Below are 20750 nucleotides of genomic sequence, written 5' to 3'. Positions count from 1 at the left end.
ATCGACAGCAACAACAAACTGTATGTACTCAGCATCTGTATGAGAAACAGTCGATTTTTCAGACTGATGACCTTCCACGAAAGGTCATGAACCAAAAGTGTTAGCTCTTGCTGTGTACTAAACGATCCTTTCGTTATGACACTGTACACTGTAATGTGCTCTTGCTTTTCTACTTTGAACTTCTCAGTGCCTTTTATAGTTGACTTGTTGGACTGCACATGATAATGTATCCTTCCCACTGCACCCTGACAATAAACTTGAAAATGATCTGGTTTCTAGCACTGCAGATGCTTTCCAACCTGCTAAATAATACCACAATTTCCTGTTTTAACCCTGCATTTGGCCATATCTCTGCACATTCAAATGAATTAAATTATTAGTCAAATAACTTTAAACAGGTTAATGTCCGAGAAAACCACACGAAGGAAATTATCACCAAAATCTTAATTATTTGTGCAGAAGCAACAAACCTTTTAAACATTTTAGAAACATTTTGTAGCAATAGTTGGAAGTTCCCACATTTAATCTGCCATAACACGCCACGATGAATGCAAGTGGTAGCTCTCATAACTTGAATAATTCAATAAAACCACCAACCTTCGAGCTGTCCATTCCCAGCTTTTCTGTTGCTTTTCTCGTGTAATCCACAAAAGACGCCGATTTTAAGTAAATCTTTCCAACGTGTTTCACTCTGTGAATGATCAAATATTACAATCATTTCAAGTGTATGTAAAAAGATTAAGGCTTTTCTTTTAAATGGCATTCAGTTATTTTGAAGAATTCAATAATCAATTTAATTGAATGATAAATAATATCCAAATGTAGATGGATATAAAGGTCACTAGTGCAGAAGACCCAGTGGGAGCAGTCTGCCCCAGACACAGTAAACCTCACAAAAAAGGAGTCTCATAGCACTACTCTCTCAGTAGTTTGATCCGGACTACTGTTGCTTTGTTTGAGGAATTTGCACGTTTCCCTATGTGTTTCCTCCGGGTCCTCCAGTTAACTCCAGCATCCGCAACTCATGCTGTAACAAATTGCCCTCTGGCGAGTTTCATAATCTGGGGGTAGCTGATGGAAATATGACAAGAACAGAGAATGGGATTAATACAAGATTATTGTAAATTGATGGTTGGATTTGAAGGATCTGGTAATGTGCTCTACCTTTATGATTCTATTGTGGTACAATGGGATACCCATGCAATAGTTTGCTGTACGGAACCCTCTAGGAAATACTAAGACCATGCAAGTCTAGCATTCAATCAGCACTATTTCTTCAAAACTGTGAAAGAATATTAAAAGGTACTTCAGACTTTAACTAGTTATCCAAACAATTTGGTCAGAAATAAAACATTTTAAAAAGTCATTGGATATATATAAAAACACATCCGAAGAAGTGCTGGATTTTCTTAAAAAAACATTAGGATTGGTAATGACCAGACGAAATATATCCAGGTTGCTGTGGGAAGGGAGGGAAGAGATTGTTGGGACTATGGGAATGATCTTTGAGTCCTCTATGGCCACGGGGAGATGCCAGGTTATTGGAGAGTATTATATGTGGTCCCCTTGTTTAAAAAGGTAACAGGGAAAATCCTGTGAATTATCGACCAGTGAGTCTTACATCATTGGTGGGCACACTATTGGAGAGAAGTTCAGGATTTATGAGTATTGAGAAAGGTACAGTCTTCTCAAGAGATAATCTGCATGGCTTTGTGAGGGGAAGGTTGTGCCCCACAAGCCTAATAGAGTTTTTTTTGAGGAGGTAATAAAAGCTATTGATGAAGGTAGGAGAGTAGATGTGGTGTATACAGATTTTAGTGAGGCATTTGACAAGGTCCCCATGAGAAACTCATTCAGAAAGTCATGGGATCCATGAAACCTTGGCTGTGTGGATTCAGAATTGGCTTGATGATAGAAAGCAGAGAGTGGTAATGGACGGAAAGTATTCTGCTTGGAGATCAGTGACTCGTGGAGTTCCACAGGCATCTGTTCTGGGACCCCCTGCTGTTTGTGATTTTTATAAATGACCTGCATGAAGATGGGTAAGTTTGTGAATGACACGAAGGTTGAAGAAGTTGTCCATAGTGCTGAAGTTGTCGTAGGTTACAACAGGATAGAAACAGGATGCAGAGTTGGGTGGAAAAGTGGCAGTTGGTGTTCAATCTGGATAAGTGTGAGGTGATGCACTCTTGTAGGCAGAGTACATGGTTAATGGTAGGATGCTTAACAGTGTAGAGGAACAGAGGATCCTTGGGGTCCAAATACATGCATCTCTCAAGGTTGCCATGCATGTTGATATGAAAGGCCTATGAGATGCTGAGCTTCATTAGTAGGGGGATTGAGTTCGAGTCAAAAGGTCATGTTGCAACTCTAGAAATCTCTGATGAGACCAGACTTACAGTATTGTGCTCAACTCATTGTAGGAAGGATGAAGAAGCTAAGGGAGAGGATGCAGAGGAGATTTACCACGATGTTGCCTGGATTGGAAAATAAGTCTTGTGAGGCAAGGTTAGCAGAGCTAAGGCTTTTCTCTTTGAAGCGAAGAAGGATGAGAGGTGACTTAATGGAGGTCTACAAAATTATGAGCGGCATAGAGAAGGTGAACAGCCAGCACCTTTTTCCCAGGGCAGGAGTACCAAACACCAGAGAACATCTGTACAAAGTGAAGGGAAGAAGAATTAGGGAAGACATCGAGGATTTTTTTTTTTTTTTTTTTTTAAAAACATTGAGAGTTGTGGGTGCCTGGAATGCATTGCCAAAGGTGGTAGTGGAGGATGGAACAATAGAAGCATCAGAGACTCTTAGACAGGTACACAGATGAAAGAAAAATAAAGGGTAAGGAAGGGTTATTTTGTTTTAGAAGGTATATCGAAGGGGTGGTAATGTGCTGCAATGTTCTATGTTCAGCAATGCCCAAAACGTTACATTTTTCACAATTCCTGACACGCACACAGGCATGCACAAGACAGAACCATATCCATCCAGCTGAAATGCTTCCAACCCACAATATCAGCTTTACAGCAGTATTATGTTTAAGATTAATGTGTTTTATAATTGCTACTATCAAATTCAATTTTATTTTTCCACCCTGCTTTATTAGAAGTTACATACTAAATAAGGTAAGTGGTATAAACAGCTAAAATCACAATAGTTTGTTGAAATAAAAATAATGTGCCTGACTACCTTTGGGAATCAAATTGAAATTCAGTCTAAATAGATTCTGTGAAGGTTTCTCTCATTCATAGTATTATATAGTGACTCCTATTTAAATACTTTCAGTCAACCTCAAACCTGTTCCCAGTTGATTCTTTTGAAAAGAGACTGTTCTTAAATTTAGTAGTTGATTGTTTAGCAATCTCTTCAAGAATGTACAAGGTTAGCTGAGAAATGCAACCTGCATTTTTGCATTCAACCTTGTCATGTTCCAGGGAACATCCTGGAACCACCTGGGATTCCAAGTAAGTCAGCATATTTGTCCCTTGGTGGGAGATTGATGAAACCAATGAAACTTTTTTTTCTTCTTTACTTTTTTTGTCTCTTCTCTCTTCAATTCTAACTGACTACTTATCTCCTTTTTTTTCCCCCTGGGTGGATGGGAAGGGGGAGGGTTAGGGCTTGTACTTTGTTTTCTTGTTTTTTAAAAATTTTCTTACTCAAAATCAACATCGAATGATAAAATTATGTCTCTTTTATGTAACTGATGAATTTCATGTTTTCATGTTGATTTGAAAATATATTTAAAAAATGCAAAATGATACACTGAAGTTTCTCTGAGCATGGAATGAGATGAACCATAACTGAAAGATGAGTTTCCATAAACACATTCAACAAAAATGTAAGATGAGATTGTAAAGTGTTTGAGATGATGCAGGGATCTGAGATAATAGATGAAGAGAAGCTCACTTGTTTTCAAGGCATACAAATAAAAGACGCAGTGTCCTCCATAATGTTTGGGACAGAGACACTTTTTTCCTTCATTTGCCCTGTGCTCCAGTTTTTAATTTGTAATCAAACAATTCATGTGATTACAGTGTACATTTCAGGTTTTATTAAAAGTTTTTTGTGTATATTTTGGTTTGATAATGTAGAAATTACAGTCTTTTAGTTTCTCCATTATAATGAAGAAAAATCCCCAAATGCCTGTCCTACAGATAACAAACACTCTTCAAGAGGCAAGTCTGGATGTATCAATGATTACTATCTGCAGATGACTTCATAAACAGAAATACAGAGGCTACACTGCAAGATGCAAACCACGAGTTAGCCACAAAAAACAGGATGGCCAGATTACAGATTGCCAAGAAGTATTTAAAAAAAGCCTGCAGAATTCTGGAAAAAAAGTCTTGTGGACAGCTGATACCTGTATCAAAGTGATGCCAAGATCAAATTTCCCAAGATCCAAAGCATATCATCTCATCTGTGTAACATGGTGTGAGAGTGTTAGGGCTAGTGGATGTCTGGCTGTCACAGGTACTGGCACACTTATCTTCATTGATAGTGTAACTGCCAATGGCAATAGCAATTGAATTCTGAGATATAAACATCGTATCTGCTCAAGTTCGAGGAAATACCTCCAAACTCACTGGACGGTGCTTCATCCTACAGCAAGACAATGATCCCAAATGATCTAAAGCAACAAAGGAATTTTTCAAAGCTAAAAACTGGAACGTTCTTAAATGGCCAAATCAGTCACCCAATCTAAATCCAATTGAGCATGGTTTCCATATGCGGAAGAGAAAACTTAAGGGGATAAGCCCCTAAAACAAGTAGGAGCTGAAGGTGGCTGCAGTAGAGGCCTGGTAGAGCATCACCAGAGAAGATACTCAGCACCTGGTGATGCTTATGAATTACAGAATTCAAGCAGTCATTGCGTGCAAAGGATATCCAACAAAGTACGAAGCATGACCATTTTAATATGTATACCATTGCTATGTAGAAAAAGTGCTGCAATTTCTGCATGGTCAAACCAAAATGAATACGGGAATAAAATCTGGAATGCGTACTTTAAATCACATGAATTGTTTGATTACAAATTTAAAACTGTGGAGCACATGGGAAAATAAAGGAAAAAGTGTCTTTGTCCCAAACTTTATGGAGGACACTCTAGTTACCTTAAAATTAAAGCAAGGCCATTCAAAGGTGTCATCATTGTGAAAAAAATAAACTATATTACACCGTGTACTTGATTGAATTGAAAATCTGGAACTCGCACCTTAGACTGAGATTTACTGGTGGACAGGGAAATTATTAATGAATATGCAAACAAGTTAAGATAAAGATTAGATATGACTGCATGGCAGGATAAAATCAAGAAACCTATTTTCATATTAATCTGGGTAATTCAGTGACTGTGAAATTGGTACTTTAGTGCTGGTAGGAAAAGCAAATGATTCTTCCACTAGATCAGTCTGATGGTGGTATTTTCGTTTGTGAGCGAGATAATTGTTTTGCTCCCAGATGTTTAAAGACCTGAAACTAAAAACAGAAACTTTCAAAACTCAACTTACTCAGGATCCTTTGTAGCTGTCAGAAAGTGGAGCTTTTGTGTCTTATTGCTTTGGTCTTCAATAGGAATTAAAAGAGAATGCACATGTCCACCCTGCTTCCACCCACTCACTCCCAACCCATTGCAATTAATTGTCCTATCATGTGGTAAAGTGGTCTATATCTCTCCTTCACTCTATGTCATTATACCTCCCAGGGATAACAACTCTCAAATACTTGAAATTCAGACATCTAAAACATACTTCGTTTGTGGTACTGTGTAGGATGGTTTTCCACTTCCAAAGTGCTCTTTGATTATAACTTGTAGAACTGCACGATAAAATAGCGATTTTGATGGAAGCTGCTGATAACAAAAAGATAAATAGGATACAACGCACTCCGTGGCAATTCTGAACAAATAGACAAATACAATTTAGCACATGTGCATAAGGAAGAGAATAAAGTTGAAATAAGTTTAACAACAACATTCTGCAGTGATTTCAACATATGCCAAAAAGATGCTATAAAAATACCAGTTAGTGGCAACAGTAAAAGGTTTTTTTTAGATTTAATTTTCAATTGTGGCAAAAGTCCAACCCCTTTGAGTTTTTATTGCATCTCTGGTTTTTTGCTTTTGTTTTCCGTGAAAGAGCCACACACTGTTCCTTCATTTCTGAAATTGTGGGATGTTCCAATAAAACAAGCAGAACCTGAACCCACATCCATAGAAATTATCTCAATCACATAAGATTGAACACATTGGTTTTGTGCAAAATGAACAGCAATTTCCCTTATTAAATCATTATTTTCTGTCTAATAAAATCTTAAAGAGCAGCTAATGGAAGGAGGGGGAGTAGGAATCCAGGCTGGTATCAGTTGTGGTAGGGATGGGATTTTGAGGCTTAAATGTTCCAGAGGTGGCCGTGGTGATGTGGTAGGAATGGTAGGTGATTCAGAGCCAAGTTTGGCCAAGGCATGGTAGTAGGTTCTTTGGAAGACTCATAGTGAGAGATAAGTATCAAAGTTAAGGGCAGCTATCCAGGAAAGGGTGAAGCAGGCCTCACATTAGATGCACTGTTTCTGTTTGAGCTTTCTGCAGGCCACAAATGAGTGATTGATTTTCCCAAAAGTGACAACTACACATACATTACTTATAACTATCCACTTTCCTCTTTATGCTGAAGTTTTGTAAGCACAATGTCTTGGAAGCAACTTTGTAAACTGTTCATATAATAAAATAATTGATATTTCGACAAAATTCATGAACATAGCACGTAGAAATGTTATGCTATTCAGAAGAAATTCTTGACTGATGCTCTATATAACTTGGAATGTACCAAGGTACTGAGAAGCAATTACAACATTAACCTTCCAATGGAGTTCTGAATGGGAGAACCATCTACATTTTCAGTCAGCATGGAACTAGTAAGGAAATTAATACTCAACATCTTATATGGGATCGAAGGAGTAGGAGTTTGACCTCAACGGCACTGAATTTGGAGCAGAAAGGACAGAAACTCCAAAAGGCCAAGGTGAGGATGAATTGTAAATCTTTGCTATGTTGTTCAGACTTGTTACTGTGAATGAAAACTGCATCTGGATATCTATAAGTAAGAACACTTTCATTGGAGGTGAATTTGAATGGGAAAGGAAAAGGACTTGGTAGGATGATTATTATTAATTAATGTTATCCTGCAGAGTTGTCACAGCTACCCAAAGTTTTGGTAGACTGTCAAAGTAGTCAATCTACTGTCATGACAAAGTCATTAATAATGCAATCAGTATTAATTTGCTAAGGGGAATCAATTAACCATTAAACAAGTTAAAATTAAAGATTTAAATTGAAGATTTTAATAGTTGTCAAATTGAAGTATAAATGGACAAAACTTACCCCATGGCCAAATGTCACTCTTTCAAATGGCTGCAGTGTAAAATAAACACAGCAAGTTTAAGAACTGAATAGGGTGAATTTATAATCCTATAATTTACTGAAATTAACGCATCATGCATAACAGATGCAAGGATAATAATACAAGCCTACCAGACACGCAGACATTCTAGCATTCCGCCCACAATGCCACGCAGTGCTTCTCAAATACTGGCTCACAGGAAATCCCCATGATCCTTGACAGCATTCTGCAGAGTAAAAGTTGGGAATACTTTTTAGAAATGAATTCCTTTGCATTCACATTTTGGAGGTACATTTTTATAATATAATTTTGGATAAATACTTGCTAATAAATAAATTGAAAATAAATCAAGAAAATGAATACTTTACAGCTGTCCTTGAAATTACACTGGACCACAAAGATTTTGTTTCTTGAACACTTTTGGGTGTATTTTGTGAAATCACCTTAAAATTTTCCTCTCAGCTCCTGCTTTTTTTTGGATCTAACCTATGTTTGTGATTTCCTGCCATATTTTTAACATGCTTCAAGCATCCAAAACTATGAAGTGCAACACGTCATTGAAAATTGATTTTCTGTATTCGCACTTGGACCTCTTCCCTGGTGATCTTGATGCAGTCAGTGACAATCATGGTGAGAGGTTTCACCAGGGCATTGCAATCACGGAAAAGTGGCAACTGGAATCCATCAGTACTGGTTGACTACTGTTGAACATTAACATGAGAGGCATCAGATGCTGAGTACAAACGAAAATCAGCAGCAAAACATTTTTAAGTCAGTTGGACTTATCCAATGTGTCAGCCTCATCATGTGATTAAACACGATAAATTCAATGAAGGTTAATTTAATGTTTCTCCAACTTGCTACAAGATACAGCAAGTATGAAATTATCTTTGTGTTCAGCTTGAAGGTCTATCATAATGCCCAATTTTTTTAAATTTTTTTTTATATAAATGTTGTCATCCAGTGTTATTTTTGCTGCGCTGGGTGGGTCACGTCTCCAGAATGGAGGACCATCGCCTTCCCAAGATCGTGTTCTATGGCGAGCTCTCCACTGGCCACCGTGACAGAGGTGCACCAAAGAAGAGGTACAAGGACTGCCTAAAGAAATCTCTTGGTGCCTGCCACATTGACCACCGCCAGTGGGCTGATCTCGCCTCAAACCGTGCATCTTGGCGCCTCACAGTTCGTCGGGCAGCAACCTCCTTTGAAGAAGACCGCAGAGCCCACCTCACTGACAAAAGACAAAGGAGGAAAAACCCAACACCCAACCCCAACCCACCAATTTTCCCCTGCAACCGTGTCTGCCTGTCCCGCATCAGACTTGTCAGCCACAATCGAGCCTGCAGCTGACGTGGACTTTTACCCCCTCCATAAATCTTCGTCCGCGAAGCCAAGCCAAAGACAAAAAAAAGACAACATATAGAGTCTAGAAGTACAGGGTACAGTTTAAGGGGAGAAGGGAAACATTTAAAGGAGACCTGAAGGGGGAATTTTTCCCCACACGGAAGGTGGTGAATGTCTGGAATGAGCTGCCAGGGGATTTGCAATATTTAAAGCATTTGGGCAGACATTTACAAAGAAACGATATCGAGGCATGCAGGCTTAATGTAGGCAAAATGAATGAACATAAATAGGTCAGCACGGGTGAGTTGGCCAGTAGGTCATGTTTCAGTGCTGTACTTTTCTATGAAAGCAAAATTAGCTGCAAAATTCTTTGTTTAAAGGGGAGATGAAATGAATTGTTCTGGAGTTCTCAATGTCAAATGATAAATATTTATTGGTACTTTTTAATCTGGAGCTTGCTATTTCATTAGCTACCAATTCCTTTGTTTCAAGGGAATCAACATGAAACCGACACATTCCCTCTGCTATATATGGCATCAGAAGTAAAGCGTAATCTACAACGGTACTGAAACATACTGAAGAAAGCCTGAGGTGTATCCCTAAGCTTTATGTCAATTTACTCATTTAACAGAGATATTTCAGTTTGCTTAGTGCTTGGTCTAGGAAGGATTAATCTCAGTTTCCAACTGGCTACATGTTGTTACATCTACGTGGACACAGGTTTTGATCAGGTTTGACAATGCCTTCATAATTCAAAAACCTGGGAACTGACAGTTCACTGGTGTTAACAAGGAAGACAGTATTGGTCAACTATTGTTAAAGTCTTCAGGATATTTGCTTCCTTTGACTCCTCTGGATCAGAAATGTCAGAAGGCAATGGACAACCTTCTCTTTTGTGCTGGCTTAGCTTAAGTGATCAAAGATGAACCCAATGACCTTGGATCAACTCGAGAGAACTCAACTTCAAACACATTTGGGAAAATAGAAATCAGCATTCATTCAACATCATACATTTATTCAAAGGTAATCCCAGAAATCGAGTTCTAAAGCCTAAGAAAAAAAATAAAATCACTTATATGCACATACATCTCTAATCCTGACATTAGTATTTTTTGATTTTGCTGCAAAATACAGTTTTCCTTTCATATATGATGACAATTGTATTTTAACATTAAAGCACATTTTGACAAGTTGAATTGATATTCAACTGTAAATCTTGATATTCAAACATTCGAAGAACAGATATCTAGGAAAAATTACCGACTCCTCCAAAGCTATCTCACCTGAAAAGAAGAAAAAATGATTGGCCAGAGAAACTGCAGATAGGGATCTACAGGGAGATGGCCAAACTGTGGTTAGATAAATCAAACAGAAATGAATACAAACCAGAGTTGACTGAGAATTATACACAGCTGCAAGTGAAGTAGTTGTAGCGCACTCAGGGAAGTATATTATTAAATCCAGTTACTAACAGGAATTAGATTTGAACAAAAGACAAATTCAAACTATGGGGGGGGGGGGGTAAGAAGAGGAGATGGAAAAGCATGTGTGCCAGCTGAATCCACAACACTGGAATCTAGTTGTTTTTCTGCACTTTAATTACAACAAAAATCTCTTCGGAGGTAACTGGGCTAATGTGAAAATGGTGATTCTACGGTATTGTACAGCATATGAGCTAATCAATAAATCCATAATTGTGGAATATTTAATATCTGTCAGAACATGGTTCACGCCTGTTTGTAAATTTTACCATAAGACTAAACAAAATGATGTGTCTGCTCTTCCCTTCACTATAGAGTCGGTTACACACATTCTTTGGCTTGGCTTCATGGACGAAGATTTATGGAGGGGGTAAATGTCCACGTCAGCTGCAGGCTCGTTTGTGGCTGACAAGTCCGATGCGGGACAGGCAGACACGGTTGCAGGGGAAAATTGGTGGGTTGGGTGTCGGGTTTTTCCTCCTTTGCCTTTTGTCAGTGAGGTGGGCTCTGCGGTCTTCTTCAAAGGAGGTTGCTGCCCGACGAACTGTGAGGCGCCAAGATGCACGGTTTGAGGCGAGATCGGCCCACTGGCGGTGGTCAATGTGGCAGGCACCAAGAGATTTCTTTAGACAGTCCTTGTACCTCTTCTTTGGTGCACCTCTGTCACGGTGGCCAGTGGAGAGCTCGCCATATAACACGATCTTGTGAAGGCGATGGTCCTCCATTCTGGAGACGAGACCCACCCAGCGCAGCTGGATCTTCAGCAGCGTGGATTCGATGCTGTAGTCACAAAAGTGTGCACAAATCTTGACATGAAATAATATTATCATTGTAGTAGTGTTCTGATAAATGAGTTTTGTAAGAAACGTTTTGATGTAACATGATGAAAGCTACAAGGGAAAGGCAGATATACAAATGGAAAAATCACTATTTATTAAAAAAATAATAATTTAGAGATACAGCACAATAAGCCCTGTACCTCCTAAATACACCAATTAACATAGAAATCCCATACAATTCTTTTTGAGAGTGGGAAGAAGCCAAAGTGCCTGGAGGAAACCCGTTGAGGTCACAGGGAATGAATGTACAGGCAGCACCGGATTCAAAACTGAGTAATATTCTTCCAAACAAACCAACTTGAGGGAAGTAACAAGACAGGTCTCTTAGACTGCTTCACCATCAACTTAGATCGTAGATTCAATTCAAGATAAAACATTTTAAATGTACAATACTCGTGCAGGTTCTAACTACTCCTTTATCTCACTGCATTTTGCATCATCTATTAATGTAAAAAATGTACTGTTGAGCTCATAGAACAAAACCAATGGATTTCAAAGCAATCCTTTGTATAAAGATGGCTTGGTGATTTTTTTTCAGTTATTCTATAAATGTTCCATGAATATTTTTTATTCTTTATACAAGAAGGTTATTGATATATTTTATCATAACATTGAGAATATATTTGGAATAATATTCCATTCGCCAATGACATTTGCTTTACTGAACATACCAAGTGTATTCTGAGAAAAGAAACAGTAAAACCAAGGTATCTTAGGTACTTCTTCCATAGCAGAATTATTAAAAGTAAATGACTCGAATATTGCCTAAAACGTCATTGCCATTTGGTAACGTGTGCAACAACCTTCCCGCATTAAAAAAAAATTCATGCAGAGGAATCGGCTGCAGTCTACACAGTCCAAAGAAGCTGCCTCAGAAGAATAAGATGATATAATGACAGCAGTGCATCATCCAAGTTCATTACATGGAACTGAATTTTAGCAGCAGAGCACAGTGTGCTGTGGCTATTGTGGAACATAGTAACTGGGGCTGGATTTCTGGGCAAATATATATATATAAGTATCACATCGTTGTTTGTGCGATTTGGCAGCATACAGATTGGCTGCTGCATTTCCTACATTTACTAGAAAAATTGCACCGAGACATAAAATGCCAAATAAATGCAGGTACCTTCTTTTCTTTATTCAGGCATATTCTTACTTGCATCATATATGATAATTCTATAATTATCTGATGGGTCAAATAAAAAAAATAAAATGATCCCAGGGAGTGTCACTTTAGTTGTGCTATTCGATCATCCTCATGCTGTGTATATTATGAAATGTTAATAAAATTCGGCTCCGAATCATGGGTCCTCTACCGGCACCACCTACGGCTCCTAGAACGCTTCCACCAGCGTTGTCTCCGCTCCATCCTCAACATCCATTGGAGCGCTTACATCCCTAACGTCGAAGTACTCGAGATGGCAGAGGTCGACAGCATCGAGTCCACGCTGCTGAAGATCCAGCTGCGCTGGATGGGTCACGTCTCCAGAATGGAGGACCATCGCCTTCCCAAGATCGTGTTATATGGCGAGCTCTCCACTGGCCACCGTGACAGAGGTGCACCAAAGAAAAGGTACAAGGACTGCCTAAAGAAATCTCTTGGTGCCTGCCACATTGACCACCGCCAGTGGGCTGATAACGCCTCAAACCGTGCATCTTGGCGCCTCACAGTTTGGCGGGCAGCAACCTCCTTTGAAGAAGACCGCAGAGCCTACCTCACTGACAAAAGGCAAAGGAGGAAAAACCCAACACCCAACCCCAACCAACCAATTTTCCCCTGCAACCGCTGCAATCGTGTCTGCCTGTCCCGCATCGGACTTGTCAGCCACAAACGAGCCTGCAGCTGACGTGGACTTTTTACCCCCTCCATAAATCTTCGTCCGCGAAGCCAAGCCAAAGAATAAAAAGATTGAAGAAGAAAGGAAGTGTCATGGAGATGCAGAAATCTCATGTGCTGGTCCCTCAGAAAAGGTTGCACATCAAACAGTAATTCATTTGATGAATCGCACTATGGTCATGCCAGTAGCCGATGAGGTCAGTCCTTTCCAAGATAGACAAAAGCAGGAAACAGAACACTTTAAGCAGGGAACACTTGAGAGACTTCTAGAATTCCAGGAAGAAATGGAAGCCAGTGTCAGTTCAATGGGATCCTTGGTGTCCAGCAGCTGTGATATCATCAATTTAGCTGAGCAGCCAATCACATGAAATATTATTCCAGACAGTTTACCAGGAAGCAAGGTGCATACTTAGTAATTAATTTGTCAAACATTATGAAGAGTTCCAGATAATGATGAGACAATACACGCCATGATAAAAGTTAAGGTATTCTATATACTGTACATGAATATAGAATTCTTCAATTCTTAATTCATAAAAGGTGAAAATAATCCTATTTTTGAAATTTTCAGGTAGATGGTGTGGTGAAGAAGGCATTTGGAATGTTGGCCTTCATAAATCGGAGTATTGAATTCAAGAGTAGGGAGGTTATGATTAAATTGTACAAGGCATTGGTGAGGCCAAATTTAGAGTACTGTGTACAGTTTTGGTCACCAAATTACAGGAAAGATATAAACAAAATAGAGAGAGTGCAGAGAAGGTTCACGAGAATGTTGACAGGATTTCAGGGTCTGAGTTACAGGGAAAGGTTGTGCAGACTGAGGCTTTTTTCTCTGGAGCGTAGAAGATTGAGAGGGGACTTGATAGAGGTGTTTAAGATTTTAAAAGGGACAGACAGAGTAAATGTGGATAGGCTTTTTCAATTAAGAAAGGGGCAGATTCAAACTAGAGGGCATGGTTTAAGATTGAAGGGGGAAAATTATAAGGGGAACATGAGGGGAAATTTCTTTACGCAAAGGGTGGTGGGGATGTGGAATGAGCTTCCGGCAGACGTGGTCGAGGCAGGATCATTGGTTACATATAAGGAAAGACTGGATCGTTACATGGATAGGAGGGGATTAGAGGGGTATGGACTGGGTGCTGATCAGTGGGACTAGGAGGGTGGGGATTTGCTACGGCATGGACTAGTAGGGCCGAACTGGCCTGTTCTGTGTTGTAAGTGGTTATATGGTTATAAGGAAATGTAAAATGGTTATTTTAAGAGCAGATAGGTGAGCTCTATATGAAAATCATATATACCTCATCACAAAATAAAAGTTTTCAGGTTATTTTAAAATGGGAATAGTTCATGCAGTTTAAATTCATATAATTTATTTTGATTCAGTGGGGAATTGCTACAAACAGACATTTCTGTTGAGGTGTGCCAAATGATTGATCAAAACTTCATGATTTTTATGGAAATTTGAAGTTGCTGTGGTTTGATGGTGCATGCGAGTAGTTTCCCTGTCTTTATAACTGTAAAATCCAAGCCAAAGCTAATACATTAAAACAAAGTAAACCCTTATCCCAGAGGACTATTGGTCCCCAATAGTCTTCCTGTTTCAATTTTTATTCCTAGACCTACACCGGGGAGGAAACAGTCTTTTAATACTTCCTGCGCTGTGTGAGGCATTTCTTCTCCAGCACTCAAATGTCAATCCAGCATATCAGGAACATATTAAAAATTGACCTTTTATATTAATTCATCAGCAGGAAACTTGAAGCCACAACATCAAATGTTTGTGTAACATGGTACAATGAATTCTCCTGTGAGGTTTTTTTTTTTATATATATAGAAAGGTCATATAACTGTCCTAAAATTACAAATGCTCCCCTGTCAACCATGCAGGAATCCACAGCAGAAATAAACTTTAGGAGTGGTTTTAATTAAGTCACATCCCTGAATAATTTGAATGATGTTTCAGTTATGTTGTTCTCCAGAATACCACCACTGCAGAGCAGATCAGCCATTTTGCTGGCTATCTGCAAAACAGACAAATATCTGGTTTGGTCAAGAGTCAGGACAGTCATTTTGGCTAGTTTTAACCTAAATTCTAAGTACATGCAACTTTAGCAATGGTTCTCTACCAATGCTTTGTGCTGCTTGTGTAAACCACTGCTGGAACTTGCATCGTACGCTCACTCTGGACAGTGAAACAGCAGTCTTGCCATGACACACGGCATGACATCACACTGGGGAATCAGTATTCAGACGTAAGCAGAGCCAAGACAAGCAAATAAATGTATTTCATAAGAAAATTAGAGCTAAATAATGTCATAGTACAACTGAAGCATAGGAGATATAAACACATTATTAAAGAAAATAAATCATTCGTGACATTGTCTCTGCTATACAAGTCATTAAGAAATTCTCAGCCCGTCGTGGACAGCTTCTGATCTTGGTGTCACTTACACCTTCCATTAGCGGGCAAATCAGAAAAAGTATGTTTACTTTTACTGACCAATTTATGCAATATCCCAAGTGGAAAGGGTGTGGAAAGATGAGGAGCTATAACAATTACATCCTTTCACTATATGACTAGACATCATAATCATCTATGTGCTCATTTTTGTTGTTCTCTTTTCTGAAGGGCAGAACAGCATTTTATTCAGATATAAAATGAAGTCCCAGTTATGCTACTCTATATTCTGATCAGTAAGTGAAAATACAATTTAATTGCTACTTTGGTTTAAAATTGGTTCTTACTTCTTAAAGAAAATCAGTAAAAATTCCAAATCATTTCTTTCCTCATTGTCAGCTGATCCACAAGATCAAGACAGGGGATCCACAGTGACTTGGAACAATGCATTCAAAATTGAATTGTTCATACACATCAGAGGGTAGTAGTTCTCAGATTACCACTCTGCGACCAGTGACGCTCTGCTGGGATCAATGCATGGACCTTTATTGTTTGTGAAATACATAAATGTTGTGGACAAAAATGTAGATGGACTGATTAGTCAGTTTGCAGGCAACACAAAAATTGGTGGAACTATGGACTGTGAAGAAGGTTGTCAAAGGATACAAAGGATATATATCAGTTGAATAATTAATCATTTTAACAAGACAGCTTGGGAGAAACCTATTCCAGGCCATGAAACCCATGCTGCCCAACCCCAAATAACTGACCAACCCCGTATCTTTAGATATGGGCAAAGAAACATCAGATGAAATTTAATCCAGACAAATGTGAGGTGTTGAACTTTGGGAGGTCACAGGGAAAGTGACAGAATAAATTGCAGAACTCTGATGAGCATATATTTTTTTATTTAATTTTTTTTTTAAAAATATATATATATATATAAATATATATTTTTTTATTTTTTAAAAAAAATATATATATATTTTTATTTATTTATTTTTAAAAAAAAAATATATATATATATATATACACAAGAATCTTGAAGTGCAAATCTATTCCTTGAAAGTGGCAAAAAAAATTAATATTGTGAAGAAGTCGAATGGTACGGTTGCCTTCATCAGTAGGGGCAAAAATTTGAGAAGTCATGTTGTAGCTTTATAAAAGTTCAGTTAGGCACAGTTTTGGTCCACAGACCAGGAATGATATGGAAGCTTTGGAGAGGATGCCGAAGTGATTCACCAGGATGTAGTGTGGATTAAAGAGTATTAGCTGTAAGGAGAGGGTGAACAAACTTGGATTATTTTCTCTGGGCACTGGAGTCTGAGAAGTGACATGACAGAAGTAATTAAAATGGTGAGATGCCTAATTAGGGTACTTTGAGCCATTTTCACTGGTTGGAAATGTCATATACTAGAGGGTATACATTTACAATGAAAGGGGAAATGTTTAAAGGGGATGTTTAAAGTAAGGATGATACTAGGTGGCTATAATGCTGATATTTAAGACACACTTAAGACAGGCACAGGAATATGCAGGAAATGGAGGGATATAGATCATATGCAGAAAGATGGGATTAGTCTAATTTGACATGATGGTCGGTAGAGACATCAGAGGCCAAAGGGTCTGTTCCTGTGCTGCACTGCTCCAATTCCCATATATTATGTGTTAAAACAGCACACACTTTTGAACAACAATTTGCCTTACGCATGGTCTGGGCTCAGTTTCCAGATAGGCTGGCCTTGTTTATATCTTTCTCCAAGAGATCTCACAAATGACCCATAAAATGTGAGCTCTTTTGTGTCAAATTTGACGCATGATCCCTTTTCTCCATGGGACTGGCAAATTGAGCTGGAAATCACCTACATCACACAACCAGGTACAAGACCCTAGAGAGGTAATTGAACAGACTTCCAGAATTTAACAAATCGCTATACAAGAAAAAGGAAAATGCAAGAAGCACACAGCACCTGTGGAAAGTGAAAGATTTAACATTTAAGGTTGTCAGATCCTGTTGGTCCTGCTCCCAGACTTGAAACATTAACTGTTTCTCTTTCCACAAATGCCTCCTGACCTCTTGAATGTTTCCAATAATTTATTTGTTTTCTAGGATTTTTAGAATCTGCAGTTTTTGATTTGATTTTCATGGTATAAATATTTGTCATAAAATATTCATTACTTGAAAAAATTTGGACATGCATTTTGCCTAATTTGCAATCCACACCTCTAACATTTCAAATTGAAAATAACTTTAAATTAAAATCACATCTTAGTACCAATTACCTCAATACAATTACCTCCAATCCTCCCCTCCACCATCGCAATCTTTCATGATAAATAAATTGAAAATCCCAAAATCCAATATCACTGGTTACACTTCCTAATAACAAAACAGCTATTTTCAGCATTCTTCACTTCCTGTCTTGATACATCAGATAATTTATTCTGAAATTAAAAGTTGTTTTTATGTACATTTGATGGATTTATAATGTGTTGACCTCAGGAAATAATCAGCTCATTACTGTAAAAAAAATAAACAAGTTTGAAACATTCACCTAGGAGTCTCATATAATTCTTCAGTAGTAATATCATAAAGCAGTACAACAAACTTTAACAAGGCTCATAAAGCACCATATATAACTGATAATCAGCACCCGCTGATTTGGGAAGTCTGGAAACATAAAAAAGGAAAGATCCAAATTAATGTTCATTTAATGATTTATAGTTTATGCACTAGGAGGCTTCTGGAAAGTCAATAAACTGGTCTCATTTACCTCTTGAAAAACTTTCATGAACAATACAAGTTTATGACACTGCCGGAATGCAGCCCGTCACCTCCCTTTCTTTGAAGCTCCTTACTGATTTAAAGTTAATTAGTAGCTATGTCACCTCAAGACTCCAATCGTTGAGGATTGCTAAGAACATCTCTTTCACAATCTCCACCAGTACTGAAGTTGCGTACTTAACACCTTGCCTAACTCGCATTATATCTATGATTGTATGGCTTGGTAAAACAACAACCCAACCCAGAAATTTGCTGATCATACCACGGTCATAGATTGTATAAGACAGGGGAGATGAGTCATCATACAGGAGGGAGATTGAAAACTTAGCTGAATGGTGTAGTAACAACTCAATATTACCAAATCCAGGGAGCTGATTGTTGACTTCCATGGTGTACGATCCAGTGATGCTTCCTCATGTACTATGATAAGCTCGTTAACTTCATCCACTTTGTGGCCAATTTCCACACTGACCTCAAATTCAATTAAATTTGTCAATCTCTAGCAATACTCTCCCTTTCTTCGATCTCTGTCTCCATCTCAGGAGACAGACTCTCAACAGACATCTTCTACAAACCCACCAACTCCCACAGCTACCTGGATTTTACCTCTTCCCACTCTGTCCCCTGTACGGATTCCATTCCATTCTCTCAATTCCTCCGTCTTTGTTGCATCTGCACCCAGGAGGAGGACATCTAGGCCAGATCATCAGAGATGTCTTCCTTCTTCAAATAAGATGGCTTTCCCTATACCACCATCAACTCAGCACTCACCCTCATATCCCCCATTACCTGCACATCTCCCCTGGCCCCCCCTCCACCCCCATGCGCAACAAGAACAGGATTCCCCTTGTCCTCACCTACCACTCCACTAGCTTTTGCATTCAACACATCCTCTTCCATTTCCACCACTGACTACGGTATAACACTACTAGATAAATCTTCCCCTCTCTGCCCTCTGTGACTCCCTTGTCTACTCCTCCCTCCCCACAAATTGTCCTCTTGGGACCTAGCCCTGTGACCACAGGTGATGTTCCACTTGTGCCGACACCTCCTCCCTCAGCACCATTCGGGGCCCCAATCCTTCCAAGTAAAGCAACGTTTCACTTGTGAATCTGCAGGAGTCACCGACTGCGTGCGGTGCATCCGCTATGGTGTCCTCTACATTGGAGACTAGACACAGACTGGGAAATTGCTTTGTTGAGCACCTCAGCTCTGTCAGTCGCAATAGTGCGGATCTCTCAGTGGCCACCCATTTCAATTTCCCATCCCATTCCCTTGAATAATTGATGGTATTACACTACCCAGGGGGCACTAGCAGTTTCAGCAATAACTAGGACAGTTTTTAATGATCACCTCATTTTCGTCTCAAAGGAACGACTCACCAAATTAGTTTACGGAGTATTTTATAAATCTGTCAAAGATGAATAAAATGAATAAATTTTTTTTGTGGGTGGAGGTGACAGTTTACATCATAGGTAAAATTTGCCATTATAAAATGGTAAGATTCTTCAAAGGGCTGACTCAGTACAAGCCTCTCATATCATCTGGAGATGTCAGTAACCTATATCAAATGTCAAATACAGTGACAAAGTACTTTGAGGCTGGTGTTGAAGCACATCAGCTCACGTCTAATCAGTAATATGGATCCATTCCAATTTGCCTACAGGTTGACAGTAGTTGCCATCTCACTGGCTCTAAAGCCCTGGGACGCAAGGATGCACACATTAGGATGCTCCTCATCAACTACAGTTCGGCATTCAAATGCCAGCATTCCCTCAAAATTGATCAGCAAACTCCAAGACCGCGGACTCAACACCCCACTGTGTAACTGTAATTGGATCCTGAATTTCCTCACCTCCAAACCACAATCAGTGAGCATCTCCTCCACAATCTCCATCAGGGTCATAACACCAGAGGGCTGTGTACTTATCCCCCATCTTTACTTGCTTTACAAGTATCTGTGTGGCTTGGTACAAACACAACACCATCTACAAACCTGCTGATGATACACGGTAGTGGGTTGTATAAAAAGGGGCGATGAGTTAACATATGGAAGGGAGATTGAAAGCTTGGCTGAATGGGGCACCGACAACTTTGCACTCAATGTCACCAAAAACAAGGAGCTGATTGTTGACTTCAGAGAGGTGTACAATCCAGTGACCATTGGGAGATCAGAGGTAGAGAGGGTGAGCAAATTTAAATTCCTGGAAGTTATTACCTCGGAGGATCTTTCCTGGACCCAACACACTAATGTCATCACGAAGAACACCTCTGCTTCCTCAGGAGTTTGCTGATGTTTGGCAATGACATCAGAAACCTAAGCAAATTTCTACAGATGTGTAGCGGAAAGTGTGTTGACCTGCCGCATCGTGTCTCTGAACAGAAAGCCCAGCAAAAGTAAGTGAATACAGCCCAGTACATCAAAGGCAAAACTCTCCCCACCATCGAGAAAATCTGCATGGAGCGCGGCTGCTGAAGAACAGAAGCAATCATCAAGGATCCACACACCCCAGGACATGCTCTGTTCTCGCTGCTGCCATCAGGAAAGAGATATAGGTGCCATGAGACTTGTACCACCAGGTTCAGGAACACTTGCTAGCCCTAAGCAACAAAATCAGACTCATTTCAGGACTCTGACTTACAACCTTATTTATTTCTGAATATTTATT

General features: G+C 39.1%; 1 protein-coding gene across 8 annotated transcripts in view; it reads right to left on the bottom strand.

The window, feature by feature from the left end:
• mettl25 (methyltransferase like 25) overlaps positions 1-20750 on the bottom strand; it is a 53038-nt gene that overhangs the window by 8447 nt on the left and 23841 nt on the right. For 5 of the 8 annotated variants that reach the window (XR_011346714.1, XR_011346715.1, XM_069904027.1 and 2 more), the window contains exons 6-9: positions 7526-7620; positions 7376-7405; positions 5748-5848; positions 598-691 (exon numbers count right to left, since the gene is read on the bottom strand). Coding sequence is in view for 5 of the 8 variants with exons in the window: in XM_069904027.1 (XP_069760128.1) it covers positions 598-691; positions 5748-5848; positions 7376-7405; positions 7526-7620 (320 nt within the window). In the remaining 3 variants the exon portion in view is untranslated. The other 3 variants (XR_011346716.1, XM_069904028.1, XM_069904031.1) reach the window with 3 other exon arrangements.

This window comes from Narcine bancroftii, chromosome 11, assembly GCF_036971445.1.
Source record: "Narcine bancroftii isolate sNarBan1 chromosome 11, sNarBan1.hap1, whole genome shotgun sequence".
Classification (NCBI taxonomy): Eukaryota; Metazoa; Chordata; class Chondrichthyes; order Torpediniformes; family Narcinidae; genus Narcine; species Narcine bancroftii.
Note: the sequence above shows the minus strand (reverse complement) of the source record. Positions and strands in the feature narration are given on the sequence as shown.